Source organism: Eschrichtius robustus, chromosome 11, assembly GCF_028021215.1.
Source record: "Eschrichtius robustus isolate mEscRob2 chromosome 11, mEscRob2.pri, whole genome shotgun sequence".
Lineage (NCBI taxonomy): Eukaryota > Metazoa > Chordata > Mammalia > Artiodactyla > Eschrichtiidae > Eschrichtius > Eschrichtius robustus.
In genome coordinates this window covers 15311985-15329064 of record NC_090834.1, presented here as the reverse complement: position 1 = coordinate 15329064, position 17080 = coordinate 15311985, and the positions used below count along the sequence as shown (strand labels likewise).

Below are 17080 nucleotides of genomic sequence, written 5' to 3'. Positions count from 1 at the left end.
CAGGCCTCCCTGCCTGGCCCTTATTCACAGGCAGGAGCGTTGCCTGTGTACCGGTGGCCTAGAGGCAGGGGAATGGAAGCCGTGACCGAGCCTTACTGAAAGGCCCCTCCACTCTGGCCTTCACGTCCCTGTTCGTTTGCGAGGTGCAGACTTGAGGGACAGTTATTTCGGAGGAACAAAGATGTGCCTGCGGTTCCCCTTGACTGCTTAGCTCGAGAGGCACTGGGGGTGGTCTTCTGGCTCTCCCTCGTCTCAGGTCAGAGCCCGGCCAGCCTGCCCTGCGTCCTCACAGGCCCTCTGTTCTGCCCCAGGCGGTGGCAGCGCTGGAGAGGGAGCACAGAGAGGAGCTGGAGCGGCTCTCTTCCTCGCTGGAGGCCAAGCACAGGGAGGTGAGGGGCGGCGGCCTGCGGGGCAGACCCTGGGCATCCTGGGGTGTGAGCCGCGGGACCCCTTCACCCGCACCCCATCCCCTAGGGAGGGAGTCTCCCTCTCCTGCAGCCCCCGGGGGGATGGGTGCTGGGTCCCTGGGAAGCGAGCCCCCCGCGGCCACTCTGCAGTGCTCTGTGCGGGTTACGCTCCCCTGTGCGGGTGCCTCCCCAGGTGGTCTCCAGCCTCCAGAAGAAGATGGAGGAAGCTCAACAGAAAGAGGAGGCCCAGCTGCAGGAGAGCCTTGGGCGGGCGGGGCAGAGAGCTCATCAGAAAGTGTACCAGGCTCTCGAGTATGAGCAAGAGGTGAGTGCTGGTCTGCCCCTTCGACTCTGTGTACCCGTCGCGGACACTCTGGCGGTCGGCCGAGCCACCCTGGCCCAGGGGTCCTCTGCTTTGCTTTGGACAGCTCAGCTGGGGTCGGGACTTCAGGGTCCGTTTTTATGCCTTAGTTCCCTGGAGGCCAAGTGCTTCTCCACCCCCGTGCCCTATATGTGAGGACGAGGGCGTGCTGGGTGTGGCCGTGTGTATGTCACCTGACGTGTGCATGTGGGGACGTTGGGGAGGTTGTGTCACGTGTGTGTATGAGTCCCTCCAAGTGCTTCGGTCCCCGGGTGCTGCAACAGCCTCAGTCCTGCATGTCGCGTCCCTGCCGCCTGCCCTGCAGCTCAGTGGCCTCCTGAGAGAGAAGCGCCAGGAGGTGGAGAGGGAACACGAGAGGAAGATGGACAGGATGAAGGCGGAGCATCAGCAGCTGGTGGCTGAGGCCCGGGAGCAGTACGCCGCCGAGGTGACTGCGCCACGTTCCCTGGAGCGCGCGTGTGCGTGCACGTGCGCACACACACATGCACACCCCCCGGGGTCACACACACACACACCGGGGTCACACACACCCCGGGGTCACACACACACACACACGCACACACACACGCACGTGCACACACACACACACCCCGGGGTCTCACACACACACACACACACCCCGGGGTCACACACACACATACACACACACCCTGGGGTCTCTCACACACACACACACACACCCCCCCAGGGTCTCACACACACACACACCCCGGGGTCACACACACACACACCCTGGGGTCTCTCACACACACACACACACACACACACCCCAGGGTCTCACACACACACACACACACCCCCCGGGGTCACACACACACGCGCGCGTGCGCACACACACACACACACACCCCCTGGGGACACACACACACACACACAAACACACACACACACACACACACCCTCATTTCCCGGCTGGCCGGAGGGCCTGGGAAGGGCACCACCTGTGGTCAGGGGTGGTGGGAGGCTTTCTTTCCTGGCACCCTGCAATGGTGAGATCGTGTTTTGCGTTTTTACTAAAGCATTAGGTGAGGAGTGATTCCTCCCCATCATCAGGCTGCACTTTGCTCTCATATTGATAACAGCCGACGTGTATTGAGCTTGTACGACGTGCCGGGCACTGTCCTAAGCTCTTTATGTATATTACCTCATTTAGTCCTCATGACACCCTTAGGGGGTTCATACTCATTATCTCCATTTTAAAAAGAGGAAACTGAGACTTGGGGAGTGTAAGCAACTCTCCCAAGCCCACCCTGGCTAGTTAAGTAGAGGAGCTAGGATTCAAGCCAGACGGTCTGACTCCAAAGTCTTCAATTTTAACCACCCAACACCGTGCCACCAGGGTTAATAGAAATTCCAGGACACCAGGAAATAGACTGGCAAGAGCCAACCAATATTTAGATATTATCTGCCCAACTTCAGCCTTCGGTGGGAACGTTCAGTGACTTAAGTGGACCCATGCCGGCTTGCTCATGTTGGGGGTGGACGAGGGGGAGGGCTGGTGGCTGACTTTAGCCCAGAGCCAGGCCTTTACCCGGGGTTTCTAGGCTACTCCTCCAGTAACTGGGACCGGTATCCCAGACTCTTTGCACCAGGGCAGAAGTAGTGGCCCGTCGTGGTGAAATGTAGTTGACTCCCTTCCCAAACTAGTTCTGCCCTTGCTGAGGAAGAGGGAGAATTTAGTAACGGTCTCTCTTCCCTTAAGGAAGGAAGGCTGGACGTGCAGGGGTGCTGGGAGAGGCCGGCTTGCACCCAGGGATTTCTCAGCACGTCTGACGAGCGTTGTTTCAGCAGCAGAGAGCCGGGGTGCAGGCTTTCTGGGGGCGGGACCTCGCCATCCTCAGCGCTCTCCTGCTCTTTTCCAAGAGCCGGCCTTAGAGGCCTGTTGGGGTCCTTGATGGCACTGACCCAAGGCTGCGGGGTGGGCTGTGGTTTTAGGGGTGGGAGGGGCGGCTGTGGTTTCCCACCGGCGGCCCCACCGTCCGTGCAGGAGAGGAAGCAGCGGGCCGAACTCCTGGGGCACCTGACGGGAGAGCTGGAGCGCCTGCGCAGGGCCCACGAGCGGGAGTTGGAGACGGTGAGGCAGGAGCAGGCCCGGCAGCTCGAGGACCAGCAGCGGTGGCTCCGGGAGCAGGTGGGGGCCCCAGACTGACGGTCGCTTGGGGCCTGCCCTGCCCGACCCTTCCACCCCGGGTAGAAAAGTGCTGGGGGCCGGCACTGCAGCAGCAGCAGACGGAGCCTGACAGCTTCAGGGGTGGGGGTCTCTCGCTGGCCATGCGCAAGCTGGGGCATCCTTGCGCTTTTGTTTTCTGGGCCAGGGAGCATCCCCAGGACTAGAGGCGGAGGTCAGCAGCCCCAGGGCCTCGGGGTTGGCGCCTTCGCCTCTCCTCGCCCCCGCTGAAATAGACGAGAGGTGGTGCGCTGCTGGGAGGTCATGGGGGCGAGTGGGGGAAGCCAGCCCAGCTTGGAGCAGGTGGTATGGGGTGGTAGGTCACAAACCCCTCCTGCTGCTCAGCACGTGCCTGTGCTCTTGCTACGCTCACGTCTTTCTCTCCACCTACACTTCTGTGCAGGAAAGGAAACTCCAAGATTTAGAGGTGGAGCTTGAAACCAGAACCAAGGATGTCAAGGCCAGATTGGCTCAGCTGGATGTCCAGGTGTGGGAGCGGGGGCGGAGGACAGGCTCTTGGGGACCCTGGACCTTGGAGTCAGCTTCCCCAGGAGAGGACCTGGGGTCCGGAGATGGCCAGATAGCCGGTCCTTTCCTTCGCCCGCAGGAGGAGGCTGCCCGGAAGGAGAAGCAGCAGCTCCTCGATGTGCAGAGGCAGTTTGCGCTGGAGAGCGAGGTTTGTCGGCCTCTCCTGTCCTCCCTCCTCTATCTCCCCTCCCCCCACCCCTTTGTTCACCTGATCTGTCCACGGAATTAGATTCCAGACTATGTTGGCTGCTATCGCACCAATAGCCCCAGTGTGTGGGACCAGCTCAGGAGCCGCCGGGGGTGGGGCTGGTGGGGGTCACTGACGCTGAAGGCAGACACAGGGCTTCAGTGTGCCTGGTTCCATCCTCTCCCTATTGCTCTTCCCTGGTGTCTGGTGCTGCCCGCTCCCTGCCTTCCCCACCCCCCCCCCCCCCCGCCCCACGTCTCTGGGTGTGTCTCTCTTTCCTCCTGCCCCCAGGAAGCCGCAGCCACCCATCAGCACCTGGAGGAGGCAAAGAAGGAGCACAGCCACCTGTTGGAGTCAAACCGGCAGCTCCGAAGAATTCTCGAGGAGCTTCAGGCCCGCAAGTTGGAGCTGGAGTCCCAGGTGGATTTGCTGCAGACCCAGAGTCAGAGGCTGCAGAAGCATGTCAGGTGGTCTGTACCCGTGCATTTAGCCACCCCTACTGTCTCTCGCCTGCCTTCTGACCTCTGCTGCTCATGGGCCCTGTCTACTCACGGCCCAGTTAACAGGCAGAGGTGGAGCCAGGTGGAGGGGCTGCGTTTTGTAGGGAGTCGGGGCTGTGAGTACCCGGGGGTCCCTGGTTCTACTGTTCACGCCCCAGCTCTGCCTCCAGGGTCTTTGACAGGAGTGAAGGGATGGAGATGGTTCTCCCCCCTTCCCCCCAGGAGCCCTGACTGTGTGCTGCCTGGCCTGCTTCGTCATGTGACCCTGCCTCCCCCCCCCCCCGCCCCCCTTCGTCTCCCACCACAGTGACCTGGAGGCCAAAGCTCAGAGGAAGCAGGACTTGTTGAAAGAGCTGGCGGTAGAGGAGAGTAATGCTTCCCCACGTTTTGAGCCCGATCTCCACATTGAGGACCTGAGGAAATCGCTTGGGACGGTGAGCTTTTCTGTGCCTTGGAAGGGTCAGGGTGGCTGGGCTAGGGCAAGGCTCCAGGCACCAGGAGGTGGTGGGCCTCCAAGAGTGCACCGGGAAGGGGTGGGGCACCGGGGCGTGGGGCTCCAGGAAGGCTCTGGGCTCCTGGAGGGGTCCTGGCTCTGTTCTGCATAGAACCTTAGCCTCCTGTTCTTATCATTCCTAGTCCCCTTCTCCATCAATCAGATTATGTCTGTAAGTGAATAGCCCAGTGGCTGGCAGAACCATTTCTGCGTCTGGGCCACTAGGAGGGACTTCGGGGTCCTTTGAGCCTGTAGTGTACCTGATGTTACATTCAATGGGCCTTTTCTACTGTGTGTCCTAGAACCAGACTAAAGAGGTATCCTTTTCCCTCTCCCAGAGCAAGGAGGAGACCGACTTGTCCTTGGACAGGTGAGTTCCAATAACCTGTCTTATTCTGCGTTGAGGATGCCAGGAAGGGGAAGTGAGTGCCTGCGTCACAGAGCCGGGGTGGACTGAAACGTGACGGCGGTCTCCAGGGGGGCTCGGTTCAGGGAAGGGGACCTGGGTGCCTGAGGAATCGTCTCTGACAAGCCAAGAACGTGCCCATGGTGATCTCTGGCATCTGCTGACCTCTGCTTGTGGGTCAGGCTGATGGGAGTGTCTGGCCATCTCTGGAGGCCTCAGGCACGCTCCCTTTCAGAGTCAGGGTGGGAGGACTCAGCGCAGCACGTGCCCCGCACACTGTGGGTATTTAGTGGCGACGTCCCCGCACTCTGCCCGGCCCCAGCACCGCAGTCTGTGCTCAGGATGGGCATCTGCTGGGGAAGTGGTTGTGACCCACAGCAGGGGTTCTCAGAGAGTGTGTTTCCCCCTCCAACCCCCCGCCCTGGCCTGTCCCCCCGCAGCGCCCGGCACTACCTCTCTGCCGAGGGGGTAGCTCTCCGCAGCGCCAAGGAGTTCCTGGTCCGGCAGACGCGCTCCATGCGGAGGCGGCAGACGGCTCTGAAGGCCGCCCAGCAGCACTGGCGCCACGAGCTGGCCAGCGCTCAGGAGGCGGCCAAAGACCCGCCAGGCACCAAGGCCCTGGAGGACATGTGCAAGGACCTGGAGGAGGTCAGGAGCCCGGGGGAGGGCCTGCCAGACGTGTGGGGGAGGCCTAGGGCAGCCGGCGGCACTCACTTTGGGCTCGCCCTCAGTTGATCATTCTGGTGACTCCACGAGAGTGGTCACATGGGCTTTGGGGTCACTGGACAAGTCTAGGGAGACCAGACAGGGGATACAGGATACGATCTCCACGAGGATGGAAGCGTCCTTACATTTACGTGCCAGGGCAGTGTGTGGAATGCTTTCTCTAATAGGAAGTCATTTGGGCCTCACAGTATCCATAGATGATGTGCAAGGTAGTAGTGGTATTCCCATTTTCTAGGGGAAGAGGAGAGAAGTTCCACAGTGCTTGGCCATTCCATCACACTCAAGACTTCACTCATAAGTGAAAATCTTTTAAGCACACTCGGCATAAGCTTGAGTTACTTCTCTGTTTTCCTTCTCTGAGACCTTAATTTGCAATGAAAAGCCAGAGACTTCGTGGTTATTATCAGTGGGATCACAGCTCTCTCTGCCATTCGAGGGTATTGGCAGACGATCATACCTGGTCCCTTAGAACTCTGATGGTGCTCAGAGCCGGTGAGTGAGCTGTGGCCCCTAAGCCTGGCTGGGGGGCGGCAGAGGGCAAGAGGCTGGTCCCTATAGAGGGGCAGCCTTCCCAGTGACATCTGCATGCTACCCCCAGGCCCTGTCATTGCTCTGCTGAATCCTTCCTGCTGCTGCTGCTGATAGTATTGGTAGTTGGAGCAGTGATAATAATAACCATTTGGTTAACAGTAACCATTTGAGAATTTATTAGGAGTGGGCATAGTGGAGAGCACATAGCATACTCTATCTCTTCTCTCTCACGACCCTATGAGAAGTAGTATTTCTGTTTTTTAGATGAATATCCAGACTGAGAGCTCAGTGATTTGTTCAAGATCACCCAGGTCAGCCAGCCTGCAAACGGCAGAGCTGGGCCTCCGGCATCTGCCTGTGTGGTTAGTCACCATCTTTCTCCTCCCCTTTCTTCCTGGCGCTAGGAGACCAGGCACCTGGATGAGATGAAGTCAGCCATGCGGAAAGGCCACGACCTGCTGAAGAAAAAGGAGGAGAAGCTGCATCAGCTGGAGTCTTCTCTCTGGGACGAGGTGCAGCCCAATTGCTGCCATGGCCTCCCTCCTCCATTCCTGGGATTCAGTTGGGTTCTTTGGTCCTGTGTCGGGACAGCTGGGCTGCTAGGGCCCAGGATTGGCAGTAGGCTTAGGGCTTCTGGGCTGGTGAAAACGGCAGTGGCTTCAGCTTTGAATTTGTTGAACACATCTGGGGCTTTGGATGTCTGTGCTGAGTGGTCCTGAGCAGACCCGGAGCCTCTTCCTGAAGGTTCTTGGGAGAGGACTGGCCCCTGCCCTGGCACCCGAGGAGAAGTTTGCCCTGGGTGTCAGGAATAGAGGCTCCTAGAAGGTTTCCCTACCTTCCCTGGGGCCTTGTAGCCTGTCCCCCAGATGCCAGAGGTGTAGGTACAACAGGAGGGGAGCTTAGGTGGAGAGACACCATGGGGAGTGTTTACTGGGGGGAAGGGTTGGGGTCTGCCTGGTCCTGGTGGCCCTACTGCCCTATCTTCGGTGGCTGAGTTCTCGTAGCCTCGGCTGTAAGGCAGCCTATATGACGTGCCTCTCCTAGAACTTTGGGCCCAGAGAGCCTACCCACCAAGTCCTCAGGTGTCACGAGGGCAGTGGGCAGAAAGCACAGGGCAAGTCCTTACTGCCGCTTCACCCACCAGGCTTCAGATGAAGACACTCTGAGAGGACCCCCAACCAAGAAGGTGGTGACCTTTGACCTCAGCGACCTGGAAGACGGGAGCAGTGACAGTTCCGAATCCTGCCCCCTGCCTCACAGTGAGTGGGGTATCCATGGGGAACGGAGGTGCAGCCCCTCCCTGTGTGGCGGGCCTCTGGGGGCCGGCGTCTGGAGCAGGTGCTCAGCAGACGCTTGGGCAGGAGTGAGCCCTCTGGGCTTCCCAGCGCACAGGGCCCAGAGGCTCAGGGGAAGCCTTCTGAGTGTGCAGGGTCCTCACAGTGAGACAGGGGTCCCTCTTAGCCTGTCCCTCCTGTGCCGCCCCCCGCCCCCCCCCCCCCCCCCGGAAGGCTCTTCTCCCTCTGCAGCTGTGGCCTACAAAGGGGTGGCGGGCCTCGCCCTGGGGATGCTCTTTCTCTCGGCCAGCTTCCTGTCTGGAACACAGAAGCCCTGGGGCTTTTGTTGGGAGGAACGGGGAAGGGGTGGGGATGTGGGCCGGTAGGATGCACAGTACCAGCTTGGCCTGGGCCATTCCAGGGCCCCGAGCCCGAGTCCTGCCCCACCCTCTGCCTCTTCCCTTTCAGTCGGCCCGACCCCGAGGCCCACTTTCCCCAACAAGATCCACTACCTGAGCAGCTCCCTGCAGCGGATCAGCAGCCAGCTCAACGGTGTCCTCAGCGTGCTGGGCAGCCTCGACACCCAGCCTCCGCCGCTTTTCACCTCCACGCCCGCACCGCTCCCCACCCAGGCCTCCAGGGGCACCCCCGCTCCCTCCTACCCCTCCCTGGCGCGGGTCTCAGCCTCATCCCCGGCTCCACCCACGTCCACCCAGTGGGCCTGGGACCCAGAGCTGGGCCCCCGGCTCTCGTCCTCCGTGGCTCAGACCGTGGACGACTTCCTGGTGGAGAAGTGGCGCAAGTATTTTCCAAGTAAGCCTCCCTCTAGGCCATGCGTGGTTCTGGGCTCAGTCTCCCTGCCTTCCTCCTCTGCCTACGGCTCACCCCCAACTTTGGCATGGCCCATTGACTCCATGGCGGGTGCCTGAGAGGACCTTGCTGCTCGCCCTGTGGCTGGAGGCCCTGTGTGTCTTGATGGTTTACCGGATGGGGCCTTTACGATGGATTCTAGAGCTCAGCCAAACCTAGGAGGTCACTGTTGTCAGTGTCATGATCGCTGCCATCTTGTGTGTTATATATATTATGGGCTAGGCATTTTATATATGGTTTTTCATTTAGTCCTTATATTAACCCTCTGAGGTTATAATATTTATTCCCATTTTACAGATGGCGAAACTGAGACTCAGAGGTTAAGTATTGATAATATGCTCCAGGGTACCCAGGGAGTGAGCAACAGACTGGGTTTTGACCCCATGTCTCTGTGACTCCAGGGTTCATGACCCCTTGGCTGTATGTGGCCTCCCCTGGTCTCATAGCCCTGCTAAGGAATGTGAAAAGCCATAAAAACAGTTATTTGAAGGAAAAAGTTCGTCTCCTTATCCCGACCCAAATTGAAAATAATTTCAGTTTTAGAAATAAAATAAATAGGACCATTCCTGGCCATCCTCTTGTCTCTCACCTCCAACCACAGAAGCTTTTCCTGTTTTTGTTTGGGGGGCAGTGCCTTTGCAGTTTCTCGGGGAAGGCAGGAGGGGGCTGGCTCAGGTGAACCGCTGCCCATTTCTGAACACTTTCCTCCCACTTTTCCAGCTGGCATCCCGTTCCTCAGCAGTGGCCCTGCCCCCCTGGAAAACAGGCTGGGGTATGTGTCTGCCAGGTAAGCCTCCCTGTGGGCTCAGGGTGGAGCCACACCGTTCAGCTGCTCGCTGCAGCTCCCTGGGCAGGTGGGACCTGTGAGGGGACCAGCACTCCCTGTCACATCACCCAGAGCGGTTAGGCAGGTCCCCAGGCCACAAAGCTGCTTGGCTCTGTGGTGCAGCTCCACAGCCAGAGAAAAGACCCAACCAATGAGGTCCCAGTGGGGCCCGGCGGGCATTACCTGATCCAGCCGTGTGAGGAAGCTGCCCTGTGGCACCTTGGGGAGAAATGGGCCCCTGGTGGGACCCTGCCCCTTCCAGCCCTGGAGTGTGGCCTTCATCTCTTGCCCCTGAGCTCTCTGTCTGCATCACACGGCTCCCTTCTTCCCCCAGGCCCACTGAGCAACATCTGGAGTGAGAGGGGGTGCCCTGTGGGGGGAGACAGATGGGCAATTATTGAAACCTGTTATTAGTTTCCCATTCATCTTATTCCTTACCGAATGTAGCCCCTGATGTATCCCTGCAGGCCCCCAACCATAAGTACAAGCCCTCTCACCCTTTGGCCAACTTGGGAGCTGCTGCTGGGAAGGTATTTGAGTCGATAGAGAGGGAAGCTTTTGCAGATGAGATTGGCCGGGAACAGGCAGATGTGGGAGCCTTGCCGTCAGGAGCATTCACCCTTTTGGAAACAGATGCTCCTCATCCCCGAGGGGCATTCATGCCTCGCTCCAGAGACCGCCCCCCCCCCCCCCCCGCAACCCTCTGGCACTCCTGCCTCCTCTGCCCTCCCCACAGTGAGCAGCTCCGCCTCCTGCAGCGTCCCCCCTCCCAAGTCCCCGAGGTGGGCAGCGCCAACTTCCAGGACATGATCGAGGCTCACCGCAAGTGGCTGGAACATTACAAGAATGACCCCAAGTCGTATCTTTTTAGCTGCTGTCCAAACCCTGATCCCTTCTTGCTGTAACTGCCAAGGCGTGTGGGCCCTGGGGGTGCGAGGAGGACCCCGTTTGGCCTGTGACCCTTCCCCAGGTGTGCTCAGCTGACTGCAGAGTTTTCCTTCACCTTGTGGCCAGGCATCTCTTCTCCTCGATGCCCAAGCCAACGGCTGGTTCCGGCCTCCTGCAGCTGGGCCTGGATGAGAACAACAGACTGAAGGTGTATCGCTACTGAGGCCCTGAGCTGGTGGGGGGTGGGCAGCCTGGCCTCTCCTGCGTCCAGACCAAGTGCCCGAGTTGCTGCCTGCACTTTACTCCCTCTGATAAAGCGTTCTCCCGTCCCCTCTTTGCTGCTTGCCTCACTCAGAACCTAGAGGAACCACGGGGAACCGGCGGCGTTGGGGGGGGGGTGGGGGTGGGGGAAAGGATGGTATGACCAGAAACAGTAAGCCGCCGCCCGAGACTGTGTAACACATCTCGGGCTGCCCTGTGTGACTCCTGCGGACTGGCAGCACTGACGTGGGGCAGCGGGGACAGGGGCACCTTCAGGAGAAGGTGGCACTGGGGGAGCTGCCTCCTTCAGAGGCCAGGGGACTCCTTTGGAGCGGAGTTGGTCTCTCGGACCTGCAGGGCCTGCTTGGAGCTCCCAGGGTCACGTGTGTGGTCCTTAATTCACCAGAACAAAGCCCCCCTGGAGTGTCTGTATACTGGGACCAGGCCCCGTCTCTCTAATACCTCAGCCGTGTAGAGATCAGACTTTTTTTTTTTTAAATGTCCCCTTTCTTGAATGTTCTCTCTCTTTTGACTCTCTCAGTATTGGGCCCAGAGCTCTGCGGGAGGTGGCTGGAGGCTGGCCCCAGAAGTTTTGCTGCCTGTCTTCCCTCTGCTGGCCCTGGGGCTGTCCTCAGGAGCACTCCCTTCCCCTTCCCCAGAGCATCCCAGCTAGATTCTCAGGGCTCAAGTACCCAACTATCAGGAAGCCAACAAGCCATAGGAAAAGTCTGGGATGGCTCTGGTCCTCACCTTGGCTTTCTCTTCCCGGACCACCTTGGGTATACACAAGTGTTTCCATCTGTCTTTTCCAGCTGTGCCACCGCCCACCCCATCCCCCTGCCGCCCCTCCTCAGAGCTTGGAGACTTGTTCTGAAGGAGGTGAGGGGCCTGGCCTTGGCAGGGAGGGATCAAGTGCCAGTGGGAGCTGCTGCCATTCTGGCACAGCATCCTGCAGCCCCACCTCCCATCAGTGGGCTCCTCGGGGGGACATGCAGGGGATGTTCAACATCTGCCCCATTGTTTAAATAAAATGCCCCCATTTTTCTTGTCTTGAAAGCTGTGGGGTTGCCCTTGCATCTCCAATGCATAGAAACCAACTCTCCAGCCTCCCACCCTCGTTTCTCTGTCATGGGATAAGAAACTAAGATCCAGTTGGCTTGTTTACCCCCAGACACTTTTTCGGCATCAGCCTACGACATAAAACATCCGTTTTGTTATTTGGTTCATTCTGTGTGCTTTGGGAATAGCTCATACGTTACAACCAACTCTGGTGACAATCCTGTGTTTTTTACCTCAATTAAATCTCTGCAGGTCCAGTTGCTACAAGGCAGTTGTGTGAATATGTCTCCTTTTTGAAGGACTTTGCCTCCTGCTTAAAAATACAGGGAGGGAAATGAATATTCACAGAACACCTAGGTATCGGATCTACTCACACGACAAACCTGTGATGTAGATAGTTTTAGCTCCATTTCTATGGATGAGAAAAACCAAGCCTCAGAGATCTTTAAGTGCCTGAGGTCCTGGAGGAAGCAGCTGAGTTCCCTATAAGCGCAGAGCCTCATACCCCATCGCTGTGCCCTGAGAGCTCCCGTCCCAGTGGGGAAGTGCCCCAGCCTCCCGACTCCACCTACCGGCCCCGAGACTCACTGTGCCATTTCCCAAAGGCCGCTCGTCATCGTCGTTTTCCCCATGCAGACAAATGAACGGTAAGTCCCCTGAAGTCCTAGGCTGGCAAAGTTAGGTGAGTTTTTCCTGCTCCAGTGGTGTGAACAGCCTTCGTAGTCTTGGATTTGTAGCAACAAAATTGCTAGAAGAACCAACTGAGAATCAGGTCGTGTTTCATGGACTCGCAAAAGAAAACCGACTTAAAGACAAAACATACAAAGGAACCCAGCCCCTCTGTGTCCCAGTGTCCAAGCCGCTCTGAGAACCAGAAGGAGGAAGGCGCGGAGAGGAGCCTGCGGGTGACTCGTTTAGCCCACTCAGATCTTACAGTGGAGGGAGCAGCCCAGAGAGATCACGGGAGAGGCCAAAGGTGCAGTCTGCGGGGCGGAGGCGGGACCAGATCTGAGCAGTCCTGACTCCTAGCCTGGGGCTTAAGGAAAGAGTATTTTTAAAAGGGTATTTATTTTGAATAGGCTCTGAGTTCACATGGCTCAATATTCAAATGGTACAAGAGCCCATCCGTGGGCCGTTTCCTCGAAGGTAACAAATATACCAGTTCTTTCTGGAGATTTTATGTAAATACAAGAAAGAATGGAGGCTGTTCTGACTCTTCCCTTTGACTGGTGGGGTAAGGGTCATTCCTCCCGTGGTGCTCAGGCAGTTGCCCAAAGCTCTTCTGTAAGATGTTCATTGCCTCTTAAGGGAGCAACGCTGAGCATGATAATAGCCCCCCCCCCACAAACTTCCACACACAATGGCAGTATGGGGGTGGGAAAATAACCCTGGCCTTAGGACACCTGGGTTTACTTCTGGCTCTGACATCTACAAGCTCTGTGACCTGAGCAAGTCCTTTCTGGGCCCATGTCTTCCCTGGTCGAAAGCTCGAAGCCCAAATCCACAGTCCAGGGACAAAGCAGGGTAGCTGCCTCAGATTCGGTGACTGAGGGGCCTGCCTTGGGTGGAGAGCTGCCCTCATCCAGAGAGGGACTGAATGTATCCAGTGGCCTAATATAGGCCTCAGGTGGGGAGGGGTGCTGGCAGGGGTGGCCCATACCTCCAGCAGCTTCTTTGGGGGAGGTGGGGAAGTGATGGTTAAAAAAAATGGAGCACCTACCATCACCAGTGCTGATGAATTGGAACGTCTCCTCATTCATCCTTGAACCTTCTGCATCTCCAACCTACCTCTCCGGCCTCCCTGCTTAGCTTTGCCATCTCCAGCAGGTATGTAGACAGAGGGCCCAAGTGAAGGGCAGTGTTAACACCATTTGCCATCATGGAGGAGAGGGGCATCTACTCTTGGGGTGGGGGGTCTCACTCAGGTTTAAAGACAGTGGGGGTGTGAATCAAAGGTTCCCACTTTATCCTCTCTGTGCCTTGATTTTCACACCTGTAAAATGGGGTTAATAGCAGTATCTAGCCCAACGTAACAACAAAAATACCAAACAACCCAATTGAAAAATAGGCAGAAGACCTAAATAGACATTTCTCTAAAGAAGACATACAGAGATGCTCATCATCACTAATTACTAGAGAAATGCAAATCAAAAGTACAATGAGGTACCACCTTACACCAGTCAGAATGGCCATCATTAAAAAGTCTACAAACAATAATTGCTGGAGATGGTGTGGAGAAAAGGGAACCCTCCTACACTGTTGGTGGGAATGTAAATGGGTGCAGCCACTATGGAAAACAGTATGGAGGTTCCTCAAAAAACTAAAATTAGAGTTGCCATATGATTCAGCAATCCCACTCCTGGGCATATATCTGTACAAAACTATAATTCAAAAAGATACATGCACCCCTATTTTCATAGCAGCAGTATTTACAGTAGCCAAGACATAGAAACAACATGTCCATCAACAGATGAATGGATAAAGAAGATGTGGTATATATATATATACAATGGAGTACTACTCAGCCATAAAAAAAGAATGAAATAATGCCATTTGTAGCAACATGGATGGACCTAGAGATGATCATACTAAGCAAATTAAGTCAGACAGCAAAAGACAAATACCATATGACATCACACTTATATGTGGAATCTAAAATATGACACAAGGGAACATATCTATGAAACAGAAACAGACGCACAGGTAAAGAGAACAGACTTGTGGTGGCCAAGGGGGAGATGGGGTGGGGGAGGGGTGGAGTAGGAGTTTGGGATTAGCAGATGCAAACTAGTATATATAGGATGGATAAACAGCTAGGTCCTACTGTATAGCACAGGGAACTATATTCAACATCCTGTGATAAACCATAATGGAAAAGAATATGAAAAAGAATATAACTGAATCACTTTGCTGTACAGCAGAAATTAACACAACATTGTAAATCAACTATACTTCAATAAAACTAAAAAAAAAATTAAAGACGATTTAAAAATAGCAGCATCTAGCCCATAAAATGGTTATGAGGATTAAAGAAGTTAATCCATATAAAGTTCTCAGTGTTCAACACGCAGTAAGGGGAATGATGTCACCAAGATGGTGACATAGGGTGTTCCTGACTTTGCCCCCCGCCACAAGAGCAACTAACAGCTATCCACGGACAAGACACCACTGAGAGAATCCTAGAACCCGGGAGCAAGGATGAAGCACCTTCTGTACCACAGAGACCCAGGCAGACCACACTGGGCGGGGGTGGGGGGTGGGAAGAGGGTAAGAGGAGCAGCTACACGCTGACCACATTGCCCCTCCCCCAGGACAGCACAGCCCGCCCCACACCGAGAGGTCTCCCTTGGGCCTATGGTTCCTCCAGAGGGAAAAGAGAGTCCAGGGGTGACAGCACCCCCAGAATTGTGGGTCATTTCATGGGAGCCCTGGTTTCACCCCCTTGGATTGCAGGGGACTCTGTGGGGCTCAACCACTGGGAATCTGATGGTGATGGAGAAGGGAGAGAGGCCTCCAGCACTGGGTCTTGGCAGACCAAATTCCCACTTGCAGAGCCCACATAGTAGTCCCAACCTGTGTCTTTGCTCATTTGCAGAACAAGTCGATGGTGCAGTGTGACCAGGGAACTTGGTGGGGTGCAGGTCTGCACGACTCAGCTCCTCAAATGAGGAGTTCTGCAGTCCCTGGAGGCTGGTCGGCTCACTTCCAGGCAGAAGAGCTGAGTCGTAGCCCCACCAGCTGTGGTGTGCCTCCCAGCCCCTCCCAACCAGAAGGCCTCCTTGGGAAAATCTGGGAGTTGTCAGAAGCGGCCTCCCAGTCCCGCCCAGGCAGGAGAACAGACATAGCCCTACTGGCTGCCAGTTTGGCTCTTGGCCCATCTAACAGGAAGCGTTGCTGAGAACACCTGGAAGCTGCTACGTAATCCAGCAACGCTTGAGTCCAGAGGCAGGGGGCAGAGCTGATCACCCCCAGAGCAAAGCCAGTAGCCCTGTTGGACCAGGGAACTTGGGGCACAGGTCAGCTTGAGTCAAGACCACAGAGAGCCTTAATGGCCTTGGAGCTGTTCTCCCAGCTCCTGGACAGAGAAGCTAATTCATAGCCCCACTTATTGCTGAATACAGCCTTTAGCCCACCTGACCAGGGAACCCTCCCAGAGCACATGAGAAGCTGCATAACCCATCCAACAGCCCTGCTTACAGTGGCACTTGGACAGAGAGCACAGCCTGTGGCTTTCCCTGTCTACAGAGCAAAACTGGTGGCCTCACCTGACCAGGATATTCCGTGCACAATCTTGCCTGATTTGGGTCCTCAAGCAATGAGCCATGCAAGCCCTGGGTCCCATTCTGCTGCCCCACAAGGGCAAGAAAGCTAATTCATAGCCCCACCAACTGCTGAGTATAGCATCCAGTCCCAACTGTGTAGGAAGCCTGACCAGAGAATTCAGGCAATGACAGAGCCCATCCTACAGCCTCACTTGGGTCGGGAACCATGCCAGCAATCTTATCCAGCTGTTCTTAGCCAGTGGCATCCCCCTTCCCCAACTTCAGAGCTTAAACAGTTGCCTCACACAAAAATAGATCCTAGTAGCAGGCTCCACCAGCAGATACATCCAGAAATCCAAACTGAGTTGAGAAGTGAACTGTCTCTGCCAAAGCAAACTTGCAAATTCTGGAAGAAGAGACCACTTACTCAAATGGGAAGATATCAACATAAGGAATCAATGACCAAGAAAAATCAGATAAATATGAGACCACCAAAGGAAACTAATACAGTTCTAAAAACTGACCCTAGAGAAATGGAGATCTATGTTCTGTCAGACAAAGAATTCAGAATACTGCTCTTAAGGCAGTTTAGTGAGTTGCCAGAACACACAGATGACTGAATGGAATTAGGAAAACAATGCATGAACCCAACAAGTTCAGCAATGAAATAGAAACCATCCAAAATAAAAAAAAGAAAAGAAAAAAGAAATCCTAGAGCTGAAAAATACAATTGAAGAATTCAATAGGGAGTAGAAAAGCAGACTCAGTCATGCAAAAGAAAGAGTCAGCAACCAGGAAGATAGGAAATTTGTAACTGTCCAGTCAGAGGAGCAAAAAGAAAAAAAAAAAAAAAAGAGTGAAGAAAGCCTTATAGAACTTATGGGACACAAGGAAAAGAAACAGCATTTACATTATGGGAATTCTGGAAGGATAAAAAGAGAAATGGATAGAAGGTATATTTAAAGCAATAATGGCTGAAAACTTCCCAAAGAAGGGGATAGAAATAGACATCCAGATGCAAGAGAATCTCAAATAAGTTGAACCTGAATGGGGCTACACTGAGACACATTATAATTAAGTTGTCAAAAGTCAAAGACAAAGAAAGAATTTTAAAAGCAGCAAGAAAAAAGTGAAGTTACATATAAGGGAACCCCCGCAAGACTGTTGGCAAATTTCTCAACAGACACTTTTCAGGTCAGAAGAGAATGGGATAAAATATTCAAAATATTGAAAGGGGAAAAAAAACCTGTCAACCAACAGTACTATACCCGGTGAAACTCTCCTTCAGAAATGAAGGAGGGATAAAGACTTTC

At 55.3% G+C, this 17080-nt stretch overlaps 1 protein-coding gene across 15 annotated transcripts in view; it reads left to right on the top strand.

The window, feature by feature from the left end:
• Window positions 1-11772, top strand: part of CEP164 (centrosomal protein 164) — a 71956-nt gene extending 60184 nt beyond the window's left edge. For 8 of the 15 annotated variants that reach the window (XM_068554643.1, XM_068554655.1, XM_068554647.1 and 5 more), the window contains 17 exons: window positions 312-389; window positions 601-732; window positions 1094-1216; window positions 2777-2920; window positions 3360-3443; window positions 3564-3632; window positions 3963-4141; window positions 4479-4605; window positions 4967-5034; window positions 5511-5718; window positions 6732-6839; window positions 7472-7586; window positions 8070-8414; window positions 9192-9258; window positions 10034-10156; window positions 10312-10393; window positions 10988-11772. In XM_068554643.1, the coding sequence (XP_068410744.1) occupies window positions 312-389; window positions 601-732; window positions 1094-1216; window positions 2777-2920; window positions 3360-3443; window positions 3564-3632; window positions 3963-4141; window positions 4479-4605; window positions 4967-5034; window positions 5511-5718; window positions 6732-6839; window positions 7472-7586; window positions 8070-8414; window positions 9192-9258; window positions 10034-10156; window positions 10312-10393; window positions 10988-11119 (2184 nt within the window). In that variant the 3' untranslated portion in view covers window positions 11120-11772. Of the gene's footprint in view, window positions 1-311; window positions 390-600; window positions 733-1093; window positions 1217-2776; window positions 2921-3359; window positions 3444-3563; window positions 3633-3962; window positions 4142-4478; window positions 4606-4966; window positions 5035-5510; window positions 5719-6731; window positions 6840-7471; window positions 7587-8069; window positions 8415-9191; window positions 9259-9764; window positions 9994-10033; window positions 10157-10311 lie in introns of those variants that run through there. The other 7 variants (XM_068554656.1, XM_068554657.1, XM_068554644.1 and 4 more) reach the window with 6 other exon arrangements.
• The last annotated feature ends 5308 nt before the right edge of the window (window positions 11773-17080 follow it).